Source organism: Phaseolus vulgaris, chromosome 2 (assembly GCF_000499845.2).
Source record: "Phaseolus vulgaris cultivar G19833 chromosome 2, P. vulgaris v2.0, whole genome shotgun sequence".
NCBI lineage: Eukaryota > Viridiplantae > Streptophyta > Magnoliopsida > Fabales > Fabaceae > Phaseolus > Phaseolus vulgaris.
In genome coordinates this window covers 13,806,322-13,820,455 of record NC_023758.2, presented here as the reverse complement: position 1 = coordinate 13,820,455, position 14,134 = coordinate 13,806,322, and the positions used below count along the sequence as shown (strand labels likewise).

The 14,134-nt window shown below is 33.0% G+C and overlaps 1 protein-coding gene across 1 annotated transcript; it reads right to left on the bottom strand.

The window, feature by feature from the left end:
• Positions 1-10,476: 10,476 nt before the first annotated feature.
• LOC137810755 (zinc-finger homeodomain protein 9-like) lies at positions 10,477-11,917 on the bottom strand. The gene has a single exon (XM_068612174.1). It carries the CDS (start codon positions 11,612-11,614, stop codon positions 10,820-10,822), a length of 795 nt encoding a protein of 264 aa, XP_068468275.1. The 5' UTR covers positions 11,615-11,917; the 3' UTR covers positions 10,477-10,819.
• Between the last annotated feature and the right edge of the window lie 2,217 nt (positions 11,918-14,134).

Sequence of the window (14,134 nt, the reverse complement as noted above, 5' to 3'; positions counted from 1 at the left end):
TGATAAAATTGAACACTTTGGAACTTAATTGTTTCTTAATGTAAGAAAATTACCCTAATCTGAGAATTATTGAATCTGATTATATATTTTGAACCAAGAAACAAATGAAGAAATTTAATCTCAATTTTTGTGTAAATTGTAGATGAATATGAAGCATTGAAAGAATGTATTCAAGCTGGCATTGAAAGAAAGAAAGCAAAAAACTTAATTGGATCACAAGAGGATTTAGCTCAAGCTAGAAGATTTAACTCAAACTAGAAGATTTAGCTCAAGCTAGAAGATTTAGCTCAGGCTAGAGGATTTAGCTCAAGCTAAATATGTCCAGAGTTGATTAAAGGTGCAGTACCAATCTAGCCCAGGCTAGAATTGCTAGCTCAAGCTAAAACTGTCCAGAGTTGATTAAAGGTGCAGTACTGATCTAGACTAGGCTAGAATCGCTAGCTCAAGCTAAAAATGCACCGAAAGATCTAGCTTAAGCTAAATTGGCTAGCTTGAGCTAAAGTTCATTATATAAATTTTGAAACACAACTCAAAAGGAAGCGGTGGAGAAAGATTGGATTTTTATAGAGAGAGATTAGTGAAAGAAGAAGAAGAAACATTTGTTCTTAGGAGAAGAATTTGCTCATATCAGCCCTTTTTATGCAATCCAGATCAAGAATGAAGATTGGAAGAGTTGTCATGAGTGGCTAAGTGCTTTCTAACTTGGGATTGAATGTAATCTACTTTGATCAAATGTATTCTTGGTGATATATATATATATATATATATATATATATATATATTCTCTTTTCTACTCGTTCTTGGTATTTTCGTTTCATGTTTATTGCTTGATTCTATCTGATCAATGGAGTCTTGATTTTGATCCTTAAATTTAACTGGAAAGTACCTTTAAGGATCTGAAATAGACGAAAATACTTGATAACTTGTAATGCTAGGAATAAATTCCAGGTTATTAATTACATCATAATTTTGTTCATAAAGCTGGATGATTTGTTAGATATATGAGGAATCAATATTTGAGAAATTATCTTATGAATTTCATCTGTGAGGAATCAAGGTGAATGACTTTAAATTAAGCATCAAGAATAAGTAGTTTTGAGTATTATATATTGTATTATTCAAAATACAAATGATTGAGATAGACGCAATTCAATCCCAAGTATCTTTATCTTTATTTGATAAGTTAGTTTTGGTTTTGGTTGAATCAAACCCTAAATCTCTGAGTTACTTGTGAAATCTTTAATTTTGTTATAAACATGTTTTCAAAATTATTTTCTATACTTAATGAGTTTTATAACAGAACATCTTAATTAGAATTGTTCCCTGTGGGTTTGACATTCGTACTTTAAAGAGTACTATATTATAGTTGATTCGGTACACTTTCCGAGAAAAATCAACAAGAAGAAGAACAAAGTAAAGAACAAATAAAAAGAAGAAGAAAACATATATGGAATGAAGGATGGCGCAAAATAAAGAGTAAAAGAGGAAGTCACACCACTTGGAGCATAGGGACTCCAAGATGAGTGATGCTAGAGCCACTACTTGAGATACTACTCACCCAAGATAAGACCAAATAACTCAAAGTACTCAGACTCACAAATTCACTCAAGCAGAGTTTCTTTACTTCAAATTTCAATGTGTGAATACATGAGGCAAGACACCCTATTTATAGGAAGAGGTGCCTTGGTGGGCAAGATGGGGTAGGGTAGAATGGTAATAAGAGAGGGGTGGCCAAGGGGGTTGACCATAGTCAAAACCGCCCCTTAGCTAGGTCTTCTAAAAGGTAGGTCAACCTTCCTAAACCTAGATGTCTTGTCTTGAAAAAGTGGACTTGGCACAAACCCATTTCGCTAAGTATACTGCATTTTATGCTATGTGACCTACTCTAGCCTATTTTTCTATTTGGACCCCAAAGTGAGCCTAATTTATTTACAAACATGTTTTTGTCTTTTAAGAAGACCAGAAGAAAGAACATTTGATGTTCTGGTCTATGCCCAATTCTTCTTCTGCTGAGGTTCGTCTAATATTTGGTGGAACATTGTCTTGATTGCTGAGATGACTGCTCACAATGTGAATTGTCTCTTGAGTCCTTGGTCATCTGCTTGGCTACTTAGATTATATCATCATGTAAGGAAGATGAGGAAGTCAATCTGTGTTTGATGGCAAAGGAAGAATCCAAATAAAACAGTGTAAGTTCAAGCACTTCTATTAATTTTGAAAATGATAGCTAGCTATTCGATACCTTCAAAGAAACTCATGAGGAAACTAATAGGCTGACCCTTTTGAATAACCAGTTAAAAGGGTTAAACAATGTGTTAGAAAATAGAGTCAAGATCTTAGAGGAAGAGTTGAACAATTCAAAAACTGATTTTGAAAACCTGGAAATGATTCACCAAAACTCTTCTTGTAAGTGTGTTGAGTCTAGCTTTTATGAAAATTGTGAATCTCTTCAAAAGAAGTTCCACTATCTTTTAAAAACAGTAGACAAGTTTTCCAAAGACCAATCAAATCTTGAAACTGTTCTTGCCTCACAAAATTGTGTTTTTGGAAAGGCTAAACTAGGATTCAACCCAAACAGCAAGAACAAATCAGTTTCAAAATCCTTTTCCAGTTTCTTTGAAAAACAACCGATTGTTTTGTTAAAACAACCAGTTGAAATGTGATTTTACTACATGAAAAGGAGCCATATTGTTAGATTTTGCAAAGTGAAAAGGTTTTTTGTTCCCAGGGGTGTTTTAAAGTGGGTTCCTAAGAATTCTAAGGTTCCTAATGTCCTAGTTATTGCCCATGGACCCAAATTTGTAAGGGGACCAAACCTTGCTTCTTGATTTCTCTCTTGTAGGTATTCTTAGCAGTCAAGGAAACATTAAGATCAAAGAAAATATGCTTCGGGGAAAGCCAACCAAAGCAATAATTGTTCTTATGATTCAAATGTATGCAACTTACATATGTTTTTGACAAGTCAAAGAAATTCTTTACCCATGTAAAGTAAGTTGTATATTCTCATCCTATGTACGTGCCTTATATGATCAAATGAACATCCAAATGTTTTTTCTTGGTTAAATCTGTTGGGGGTTATCTCCTTGGTGTCCTGGGTTTTGACAAAACAGTGGTTAGGAAAAAACTCAAAATATACACTATTATCCTTTTCAAATTGAGAGACACTCATGAGATTTTTATTTATAAAAGGAACATGCAACAAATTATGTAAGCGTAATGTGGTCATAGTGTGAGAATTAATAAACTTGAGCCAATGTGACGTATATTCATACTTATGCAATTACCCAGTTGAACCACTTCAGAGCTAGTGTAGGGAGTTTTAAAAGAAAAGATATTATTGTCATGGGTTATATGGTGAGTAGCACCACTATCCGGGTACCAAAGAGGGTCAATAAGAGTAGATGGAGTACCCAACAAAGATAGCTCACCAAGGTCATTATCTGAAGAATAAAATTGAAAAGAATTAACATTAATATAAGAAGAAAGATTAGTGTCAACCAATGCCAGCATTTCAGAGCAGTATGACCAAACTTCTGACATAGTTGGCACTAAATGCGAGTAGATAAAGACGAAGTGGCCATGGAAGATGCAATCCAAGAATTCTAGGTAGGAGGACGAGGATCATTAAAGTGTTTATTATTTTTGTTGTGTCTGAAAGGAGGACGTGGACCACGATTATGAGAAGGGTTGAACCCATACATGGGTCTAGACATATGGTTGTATGATGATCGAGTTGACACAAGATTAGCTTAAGGAAAAAGCTGATATTGAATTTTATACCGTTCGAGACGTTCTGCATGAGCCATCAACAGAGCTTCAATATCTTCCATGTGTATGGGTAAAGACAAGAGGTGACAACGATGATCAAAGATTTGTACTCCTTAAATAATCCTTAAAAAATAGCTTCCAGATGTTCTTCATTAGTGAGGGGCGAGCCAGTTGCAACAAGCGTATCTACAATCTTCTTGATATTAAGAAGATATGTAGATATTGATCGCTCACGCTTAGGAGCCTTCAATTGCGTCTTTAAGTTGTTGATCTTGGCACGAGTTTGAGAAGCATAATAAACCTGTAATTTCCCCAAATTTGTGAGGTAGAACATAACCCTACCATCTTTTCTAAGACCGGTGTTGTCTAGGAGTCAAGAAGCCACGCAACCAGGAGATGGTCTTGTTGTTAATGAACCAGAAAAGCAAGATTAACATGGTGAGCAGTAGCATCTTCGATGGTAAGAAAACGCAGTGGTAAGTTAGATCATTCAAGAAAATGAATTTGTCGAGGTAGTTATCATTGTTAAGTTTTAAAAAGAGAGGAACAAAGAAATTATGTAATTGTGTGGAGGAAGAAGAAGAAGAAGAAGAAGAAGAAGAAGAAGAAGAAGAAGGCATGGAGGTTTGAGAAGAAGCGGCGAAAGAAGAGGTAACATACATGATGAAAAAGGCAAGAACCGAGAAAAAGAAATCAAGATGGAAAAGGAGTGCAAAAAGGGGAAGAAAAAAAATCAAGGCTCGTGATACCATCTAAGGATATGAGTATGAGTGGGCATTCAAAAAAGTGAAAATGAGAAGATTATTATTGAAAAAACTAAATTACAGGGATGAGTCTCAACAATTTATATAACATAGACAAACAAAGAGAGAAAAGAACACTGGCTAAAACAGTTTAACGAATCTATTACTTAACACAGACCATTATAAAAACAATGTTGGTCAATAACAATACATTGATGACATTATATTGTAGGCAAATATGGGGGGGTTATGGTGGAGGTGGCAAAGAGATTTGATGGATCAACAATTTTTTTTGGCTAAGATTAATATGTTGAGTAATTGAAAGGTAGTTGTTGAAACGATGATTGAGATGACATGTTATGGGGTTGATCCATATATCCGAACAATTGAGTTGGTTGAACACCTGACAAACGAAATTGTTGCTGAAAAAGTTCAACATTAGAAGACGACCCAAGATGATGTTAATAGGGTTGTGAATGAGGTTGTGTAATCTCTAGTTGTGTGTCATATTCTTGCAAATCTTGTTACATTTTGGATCGCGTCTTTTGGCCTTTCAAGCCTATTATCCAAGTTGACGGACACTTTTTACTAGAATATATGATACAACATTTTTTATCGCAATAAGATGAGAATCGAAACATATTTTCATTAGTGTTTGCCATTGTTGAAGACAAGACCTAGGAGACTTTTATATGAATATTCCAAATATTGTGACAATACATAACACCTTAACCGAATTTGTGCATGATCATTTATAGAGGAATTGACAAAATGTCATCATTACAATCCAAAGAAGTTGGATAGGAAACATATGGTCTTGTTTATGTATATTGCATATGTCATAATGCTTCTAATTTTAACAAAAAGTTCAATATTTTGAACTAAAGCGATAACTGATTTACATGAATTTTTTTTTATCAGCAATGAATTAATTAAATTAAGAGGGATACTTCAGGGGTATCCCAACCCGTATACATCAGCCACATGTGTACTCCTCCTTATAGTTGGAGCAGAATAACCATAAAGAGAGTTACACTACAAAAATACACCCAAAAAAGATACCCAGAACTATCAGAATCATAGTAGCACCTGCCCCAAAAACTCAAGCATGTGGGATTGAATAAAGAGCATATCTAGACCACTAAAGGTATAATTTAACAGGTGCATCGTCATGACAAGGAAGTTAAAGGAATGACAGCAACCACACCATCCTTCAAGCTAGATTCTGCATCCATGATTTGCCTGCCACAATACTACCCTTTATACTGCCAGCTTCCAACTCTACACCTTTTTACTCACCCAAAATACTGCCACAAGCCTATAGTCAGTTCTGTTATAGCATCTTCTTGAGAGGCACAAAAACAAGCACAAGCACTTTTGTGACAAGTCACCCATATACGTTCCAGCATCAAATGTGATTAGCTTCTTATTGTTTAAGGCCAAAGCCAGCTGTGTGAATGCTGGGTGGTACGTGATCCAGCACGTTTTGACAGCAACCCAACTTCTAAGCATTCCATGACAGTCAGTGCGAAGACATGTTTCCTTTTCTCATACAAAATTACAAAAGCTATAAATGTTTAATCAATTTCTTTTCTTTATCACAACTTATGAAATGAAATAGTGAACTCTACATATGTGATCAGAATTTTGAAAAGCAGTTTTCTAGAAAAATTGCACATTGTTAAAAAAAGTAGACTCAGACGTACGATGATGACAAAAGGTACGGCTATATAACCAAAAATCTAATCGAATGCATCAACTTCGTTTTTAAGAGAACTCGTTCCTTACTGATTTTAACTTTAGTAAAAGCAATCTTCGAAAAAACAAAAATATGATTTATAGAACTAGAGTAGAAATCATGTTACATGCTAACATTTTAATTAAAATAAAAAAATTAAATTATAAAATTTAACCTTTTAGTATTTTTATTAATATGAACCCTTCTTTTATTATAATAATAATAATAAAATTTAGCTTTCATTCAAAATAAATGGCACATTAAATAAATAATTATTGAGCATGTTTTCCTTGTATAATGAAATAAATATTTTAATATTTATAAATAGCGTAGTTCAAAAGTAGGTAAAAGTGTCTTTATGATATGGGATATATAGTATGCACACATTTTTCCTTCATTTATAAATTTAAAATTTATTTTTTCCTGTCATTTATTTTAAATCTTTTTAATTTTTTCTAATAAATATTAGTGGCAACGTTTATATATATTTTAAAATTATTTTTGTCATCCCTCACAACTGTAACACAAACAGAAAACTTAAAAATGTTTTTTTAAATTATTTTGAATATTCTATAAATATTTTAAAATATGGAGTCTCGTTTTAATGAAATTATTTTTTCCCTTCTATTCTATACCCTTTAATCTTATTATCTAACTTACTTCTTGTTTATTATCTATATTGACTAATGTTTATCTATTGTTCTTTCTTTATTTTTAAATATTCTAGTATGTTTGGTACTTTCCTCAGGTTTTTATCATAAAGTAACTAACACAAAAAAAATCGAAATAATTTCACAGATGTTTTAAGAAAAAAATTATATAAAAAATTATTAAAAATATAAAAGTGTATTATGGGTATGTTTTTCAAGGAGATGATATTTTTTATAGATTATTTGTTTGTGTAATTTTTGGGAGATGTAAACTAAATAATCGTCCATGACATAGAGTAATAGAATGAAAATGGGTTATATTTTTTAGATTAAATTGCCAACTTAGTCTAATTTTAGTTTGGTCACGTATTCTTTTAAAAAATTAATATTTTATCTTATCACATATAATTTGTTTTAAAATGTGCAACATATACACCCGAATAACCTCAATTGCATGCAATTAAGAGAAACTGTGATAAACTATACTTATATTAATTCTAAAACAATATTTGAACGGATAAACCAAGATGTTAAGATAAATTTATTAAACATATATCATTCAACATTGATTGAAAGGTTTTGTTTAGAATTGAGGCCACAATCTTAAAATGTGGAATTCCATCGCATCCCGGCCCAAGAAAGGCAATACAAAAAAAAAAAGGTTCGAATGAGGAAAAAAGACACATGTCATTGATTTTGCAAAGGATATGAAACTTGCCAAAGAGTGCCCCATCACTTCTTCACCTACCTCCATAAATTTTAAAATTTCTAAAATTACCCTTCGATAAAAAGATAAAAGTAGAAACAATATTTTACACTACGATTATGTAATCCAAAAGTCAAAATTATCATTTTTGGATTATGTAATCCAGAATATATTTAATTACTCACAATATCAGATTATATAATCCGAAATTTATTTTAAAAAAATAAACCTTCCAAATTATGTAATTCATAAGTAGTAATTTTTGACTTCTGGAAGTAAAAATCCAAAAGTGGTAATTTTTTTTATTTCGAATTACATAACTTTTTACTTTCATATTATGTAATTTGGTATGTTTATTTTTTTAAATAAATTTCATATTACGTAATCTGATATTATTAGCGGCTAAATAGGTTATGAATTATATAATTCATAAATAATAATTTTGACTTTCGGATTACGTAATTCATAGTGTAAAATATTGTTTCTAATTGTATCTTTCTATTGAAGGATAATTTTGAAAATTTGAAAATTTATGGAGGTGACTGAAGAAATGATGGAGGTGCAGGAAGAAACCGTCCTCGCCAAAAGCACTAAGATGGTACAATTTTTATCCAAAATTATCAGAATGAATGGAAAACTCCCTTTATTATGAAAATAGGATTTTTTTTTTTGTGAACAAGTCATCTCTTAATGTACGAGTGCAATAAAAATGTAAGAAAATTTAAATTGTAGGTGAAGATGACATATAACTCGTGTATGGAAAAAATTTACATTAAATTTATGCATGTAGAATATGACTTAATTTTTTTTTTAAATTACAAAAATAAAATAATTAAGTGATTTGTTAAGAAATAAAATTTTATAAAATTTTGTAGGAATATTTTTAAATGATCATATTTGTAATAGAGAGTTGAGATTGAGATGGTTAAAAAAGAAAGTTATTTTAAATAAAATAAAAAATTTGATGTCCAATTTGTAATAAAGAGTTGAGATTGAGATGGTTAAAAATGAAAGTTATTTTAAATAAAATAAAAAATTTGATGTCCAATCCGAGGATATTAAAATTTTAAAAAATCAATTATTTATTAATAATTTTTTAAATTTTTTGTATTTTTTAGATATTTTATATATATTTTTTAAAAAAAAAGTTTACAAAAATAGAATAATGAATTGAATTGATAAAAAATTAATAAATTTTATAAAATTTTGTAAAAAAGTTTTTAAATGATCATAAATTTTAATAGAGTTGGGAGGGAGATGATTAAAAATGAAAGTTGCTTTAAATAAGATAAGAAATTTGATTTCCAATCTGACATTGGGGATATCAAAATTTTAAAAAAAATCAATTATTTATTAAGTTTTAGATATTTTATATATATCTTAGACTTTTAGTTTACGTTTTAAATTTATGATTTAGATTTTTTATATATGATTTAAAGTTTTTACTTTGAGTACTAGAGTTGTGACATTTTTTGTTACGGTTATTTTACAGTATACAATTTAGAATTTTAACACTATATTTTTAATTAAAAAATAACTAAATCTTTCTTAAATGAATAAACTAAAATTTTATAAAATTTATTATTTTTTTAACAATTCAATTAATCATTCTTTTTAATTTTTAAAGAAATCAGCACAATTGTGTTGGACTGTAAATTTCACTGACTTCAGTTGTGCATTTAAAACATTATTTAAGCTTTGCTGAATTTTTACAGAATTTGATGGCAAGGACGAGTTCTTCACATTTCACACCAGAGTAGTATGTCTTCTAACATCACGATTTAACTATTTTTTACAATAAAAAAGTTTTGTGATTATTCTAATAATTTGGGAGAAAAATTCCATCATTTCGATGCATTTGCTGAAGTGAGTTGTTTTGTAAATTGAGGAATTGTTAAATAATGGAATATAGTATCTTAGAGAAGAGTTATGATTAGGTGTTGATTAAATAATAAAAAAGTTTGCGTTCCACTGAACCAAGCCCAATAAGGAAAGGTGACACCTTCACAAATTGGTTCAACCCAATCTCTCCACTACGCACACACACACACCAAAGATTCCCAATTTGTTACACATAACTCTCCTTCTCAATCTCCCTTCTACTTCCAAATTAGATCTTCTCTCTTCCTTTTTATACCCATTTTTCATAAACAAACCCTTCCAATTAGGTTTCACATATTAGTTTATAAAGGGAACTTTGTATTTTACTTATATCTTTATATTATCTTCATCTTCTCCATCACCTACCCATCAATACAAAATCTTCTATCCACCTTCTCAACACTATTCAAAATCTCTTTTCCAATATAACTACTAATCTTTTATATCGGTTAAGAAATATTCTAGTAAATGATTATCTCCAACTTTCCTATTACTTTCTTCTTTTTCAATGTAACAAATTCTGCATTAATTAGTCTTAATTATATATTGTTGAAAAATAGCTTATTGTTTTGGAATAGAGGAATTAATATCTAAGTCTCACAACATTTTGATATTATATTATAATTAAATTTAGATATGATTGTAGCTCCATCTTAAAAGCTGAGATGTGATGTGAAAAATTAGTGTGCCAGTAAATATGTTGGCCTCCCTCAAAAGAGAAAGTGGCTAGAACCACTTGATCTCTATCAGAAGTTCAACCCACCAAGTATGATAAGGTAGAAGAAAAACAAGAGTAGATTAAAGTTTAGAGGTTTGCATGATGGAATGCAGAAAAGCCATGGATAAAATAAATACATTGTCTTCAGCAACAGTTGCATTCCAAGATTGATGAAACTAGTGTCAACAAGTATGGACATTGGGAGAATATACACTGTTTTTATCAGAAGTAAATGAATAGTCTAAATACAAGAAAAATACAAGAAACAAAACTACTTAAATGGAACCTGTCATTATCAAGAGATGAACGTGACAGAAATAAGACGGTGAAACATTTATGGAACCGCATTAACTTCATAGCTTATGATTCTTATCAACAAAAACAACCCTTTCATGTCACATCTCAATAGCTTCTAAAAAAAAACTAGATCTCTCTTCACCCTCGCCTCAAATAATGACCCCAAAAAATAATTATTCAAATATGAATAAACAAAAAACTATCTCATTCTACTTGCTCCACTGCCAATTCTAAGCTTCTCAAGGGATCAAAATTAAGACGATTAACTATGATCCATGATCAGAAATATAAAAAAAAAAAAAACTACCTTAATTAATCTCAGTTTTGAGTGTCATGGTTGGTGCTGTAAGGATTGTTATTAAGAGTATCAGAAGCATTGGCATTGGTGTTTTCATCAGGCTCCAATGATCTCTTCCTGCAAGTGTTCTTATTGTTGTGCATCCACACCTTGAAGACCCCTCTTGAAACGCCAATCTCATTGCAGAAATCTTGCACCAACCCTTCATCCCCTTTCTGCATTCTCCAACCCAATTTCTCAGAGAAATTCTGCATCTTCTCCTTCTGCTCTTGGCTGAACTTGGTCCTGAACCTCTTCTTTCCACTCGGGCTCTCGGAAAGATGGAAACTCGTGTGGTGATGCTCGTTTCCCGGGCCAAAGAGCCCCAGGACTGGTCTGCGGCCAGGGAAATGGTGGGAGAGAGGCGGCGGGCTGGGGCTTGACAACGGGCTTGGGCTTGGGCTAGTGCACAGGCCCGGGCCATGATGGGGTGGCGGCGGTGAGTGGTAGAAGCTTATGAAATTTGGCCTGGGGTTGGAGTGATACTGTTGTGTGTCACGGTGGTGGAAGTTACGGTGGCATCCACAGGCGGCGCAAGTTAGCGAGCGTGGTTCTGTGGGATTGGAGGAAGAGGAGGGCATGAACTCACCGCATCCATCAAGCGCGTGGCCACCTATGCTGGCAGCGTGGTTTTTGAGGCACTCCTTGTAGCAAACGACCGCGGACGGTGGCTGTGAGGGCGGAGGAGCGGTGGTGGGGCGGTGGCGCTTGGTGGTGGGGTGTTGGGGGGTTTGAGGATTTGCGTGTGTAGTATTGGCGTTGTTGGTGAGGTCCATGTATGTGAGTTTGTGCAAGAGTGAGTGATTGATGTAAAAGGGAAAAGAGAGAGAAAGAGAAGATGGGGTTATTAGAGTTTTGACATGATTAAAGTGTTGTTTGAAAAACGAATCTAAAGTTAAGAGTTTGGAAGGGTGGGTGGCGGTGGAACGTGATGGAGGTGATGATGATGATGATTTGTAATGTGAAGTGATGAGAAAATCTTAGGTTTAAATGGGGTTGTAGGGAAGGGGGAATGAGATGCAGAAAGCGAGTTGAAAGTTAAGACATGATTTGAGATGAGAAGGGAAACACGAAGTGAAGTTAAGACATGATTTGAGATGAGAAGGGAAACACGAAGTGAAGTTAAGACATGATGGGAAAGGTGTTTGTAAAATTATGGTGGTAATTAAGGTTTAGTTTCCATTTTACTTTTGAAAGTTGACATGAGTTAGTTGGGGACAATGAATTTGTTTGATTCGTGTTGAAGGGACAGAGTTTGGTGTGAGTATTGGAGGGTTACGTGGCGACCTGTGGGAAGTGTTGCATAGAAGGAAGGAGGGCCAGGTAACAAATATTCATTTCTTCACCCTAATCTCTAATCTTCATTTATCAAAATACTATTCAAACTTCTTGCCTCATCTAAATCAAAAACTTGACAATATTTTCTGGTAAACGATATGGATAAAGCGGTCAATGTGATTTACTCTCTGGAATACTTTGTCTCGCGTGGGAGGGTTAGATTCATAAAACTTTGACCCCCATTTTATCTAAGGTCAACACAATATTCTACAAATAAACTTTTATCATAAATTTTTAAGAGATACTCATGTATGAATTCGCCCTTTTTTTCAACATGTAGGTGTAATAGTTTTATTTCATTTATTAATTATACTTTTCGGTATGCTCAGCCCACAACTTGAGCACTCAAGTTCTCGTTCCAATAATCTCAACAATAGGTATTGTCAATAACTTAAATTCGGTCCAAAACACGAATAGGCCAAATGGTGAGAACATTTCTCACTGCATCGAAGGTGTTGGTCATTTTGAAAGTCGGTGTTCCATCACGATTTTGTTCTTAAAAGGCGTCTCGGTGGGTTGGAGGAGGAATGAGTATATAAGCTGCTCTTGACCTCAACTCCGGAGCGATGTGGGATTATATTGGCGATACTGGAACAAGCCCCCCAGTCGAGGTATAAGGGGAGTGGTTTCCCCCTAGTTGAAGGGCTTGGGACACATTTTTGTTTCCAAAGACGGCACCAATGTTTTGACCTCAAGTTCGAGAGATAACATAGCTAGGGTCAATCACCACATCCGAGGTATTGTCTACTTTAGAGGTCGGTGCTCCATCACGATTTTGTCCTTAAATGGCGCTTCGGTGGGTTGTGTTGAACAAGATGCTTTGATGTCTCCAAATCCAAGTAGAAAACTTGAAGACCTTGTTGTTGTTGTGTGTGTGTCTAGTTGTTTGAAACTTGTTAATTCTCTCCTTAAGATGATCCAAGTTCATTTGAATCTTTAAGCTTTTGAAAAGCTGGGTTTTCTAAAAACCTGATGAAATTTCAACAGGTTGAAATTTCGAAACACCAGGTTGTTTTACCTTAGTAGTTTTTGAAAAGGTTTTGAAAAGCTTGACTTTGCTGTCAAGTCAATTCAACCGATTATTTCGACAAAACAACTGATTGTTTTTCTGAAAACCTTAACTGAATTCTGTTAAGTGGTTTTAATATGTTTAAAATGATCCTAACTACCTTGGTTCTTTTATTAAATGCTTTTGACCACTTGATTGGTCTATATAAAGGTGGTTTTACGCTCCTAGTCTTGAAGTAAGAAAAAGAGTTTATCAAAAACAGTTTTTCCAAGATTTGAGTGAGTGATTGGTGTAAAAGTGAACCAGTATAAATCTATTTGTGTGATTCTCTCTTTCCCTGATCTTACAGATACCTGTTTTAAGTTTTTTTTTATTAATTGCTGATAAAAACAACCGGTTGAATCGCAAAAACAACCGGTTGATTTTCTGGAAATCAACTAAAACAACTTTGTGCTTTGCTTTCCATAGTTTCCTTCTCTGTGATTCTTCATTGGATTTCATTATACCTTCAAAGTTTGCAAAAATCTTTCATAAACAATTCAACCCCCCTCTTGTTTAAGGCCATATATTCTAACAATTGGCATCAAGAGCTTGGTTCTTGAAAGATATTCAAGTTTGATCCTAAAAACCTTTTTCTTATGGCTGAAAAATTACCTTTTGGGGAGGGTGTCTCAATAAATAGGCCACCTTTATTTTGTGGTTTGAACTATCAGTTTTGGAAGGTTAGAATGAAAATCTTTGTTGAACTAAATGGTCCTTTTATTCCTATGTTTGAAAAAGATGATGTTTTCTTTGAAAAACCTTGGTCCCAATGGACTGAGAGTGAAAGTAAAAGAGCACAATATGATTGTATTGCAAAAAATATTATCACCCCTTCCTTAAATTCTAATAAGTTTTTCAGGGTCTCAAAATGTGGATCTGCTAAGGAGATGTGGGATACACTTGAAGT

What these genes read in the sequence shown, in the direction of transcription:
- LOC137810755 (XM_068612174.1), bottom strand. Translation starts at nt 11,614, where the DNA reads ATGGACCTCACCAACAACGCCAATACTACACACGCAAATCCTCAAACC.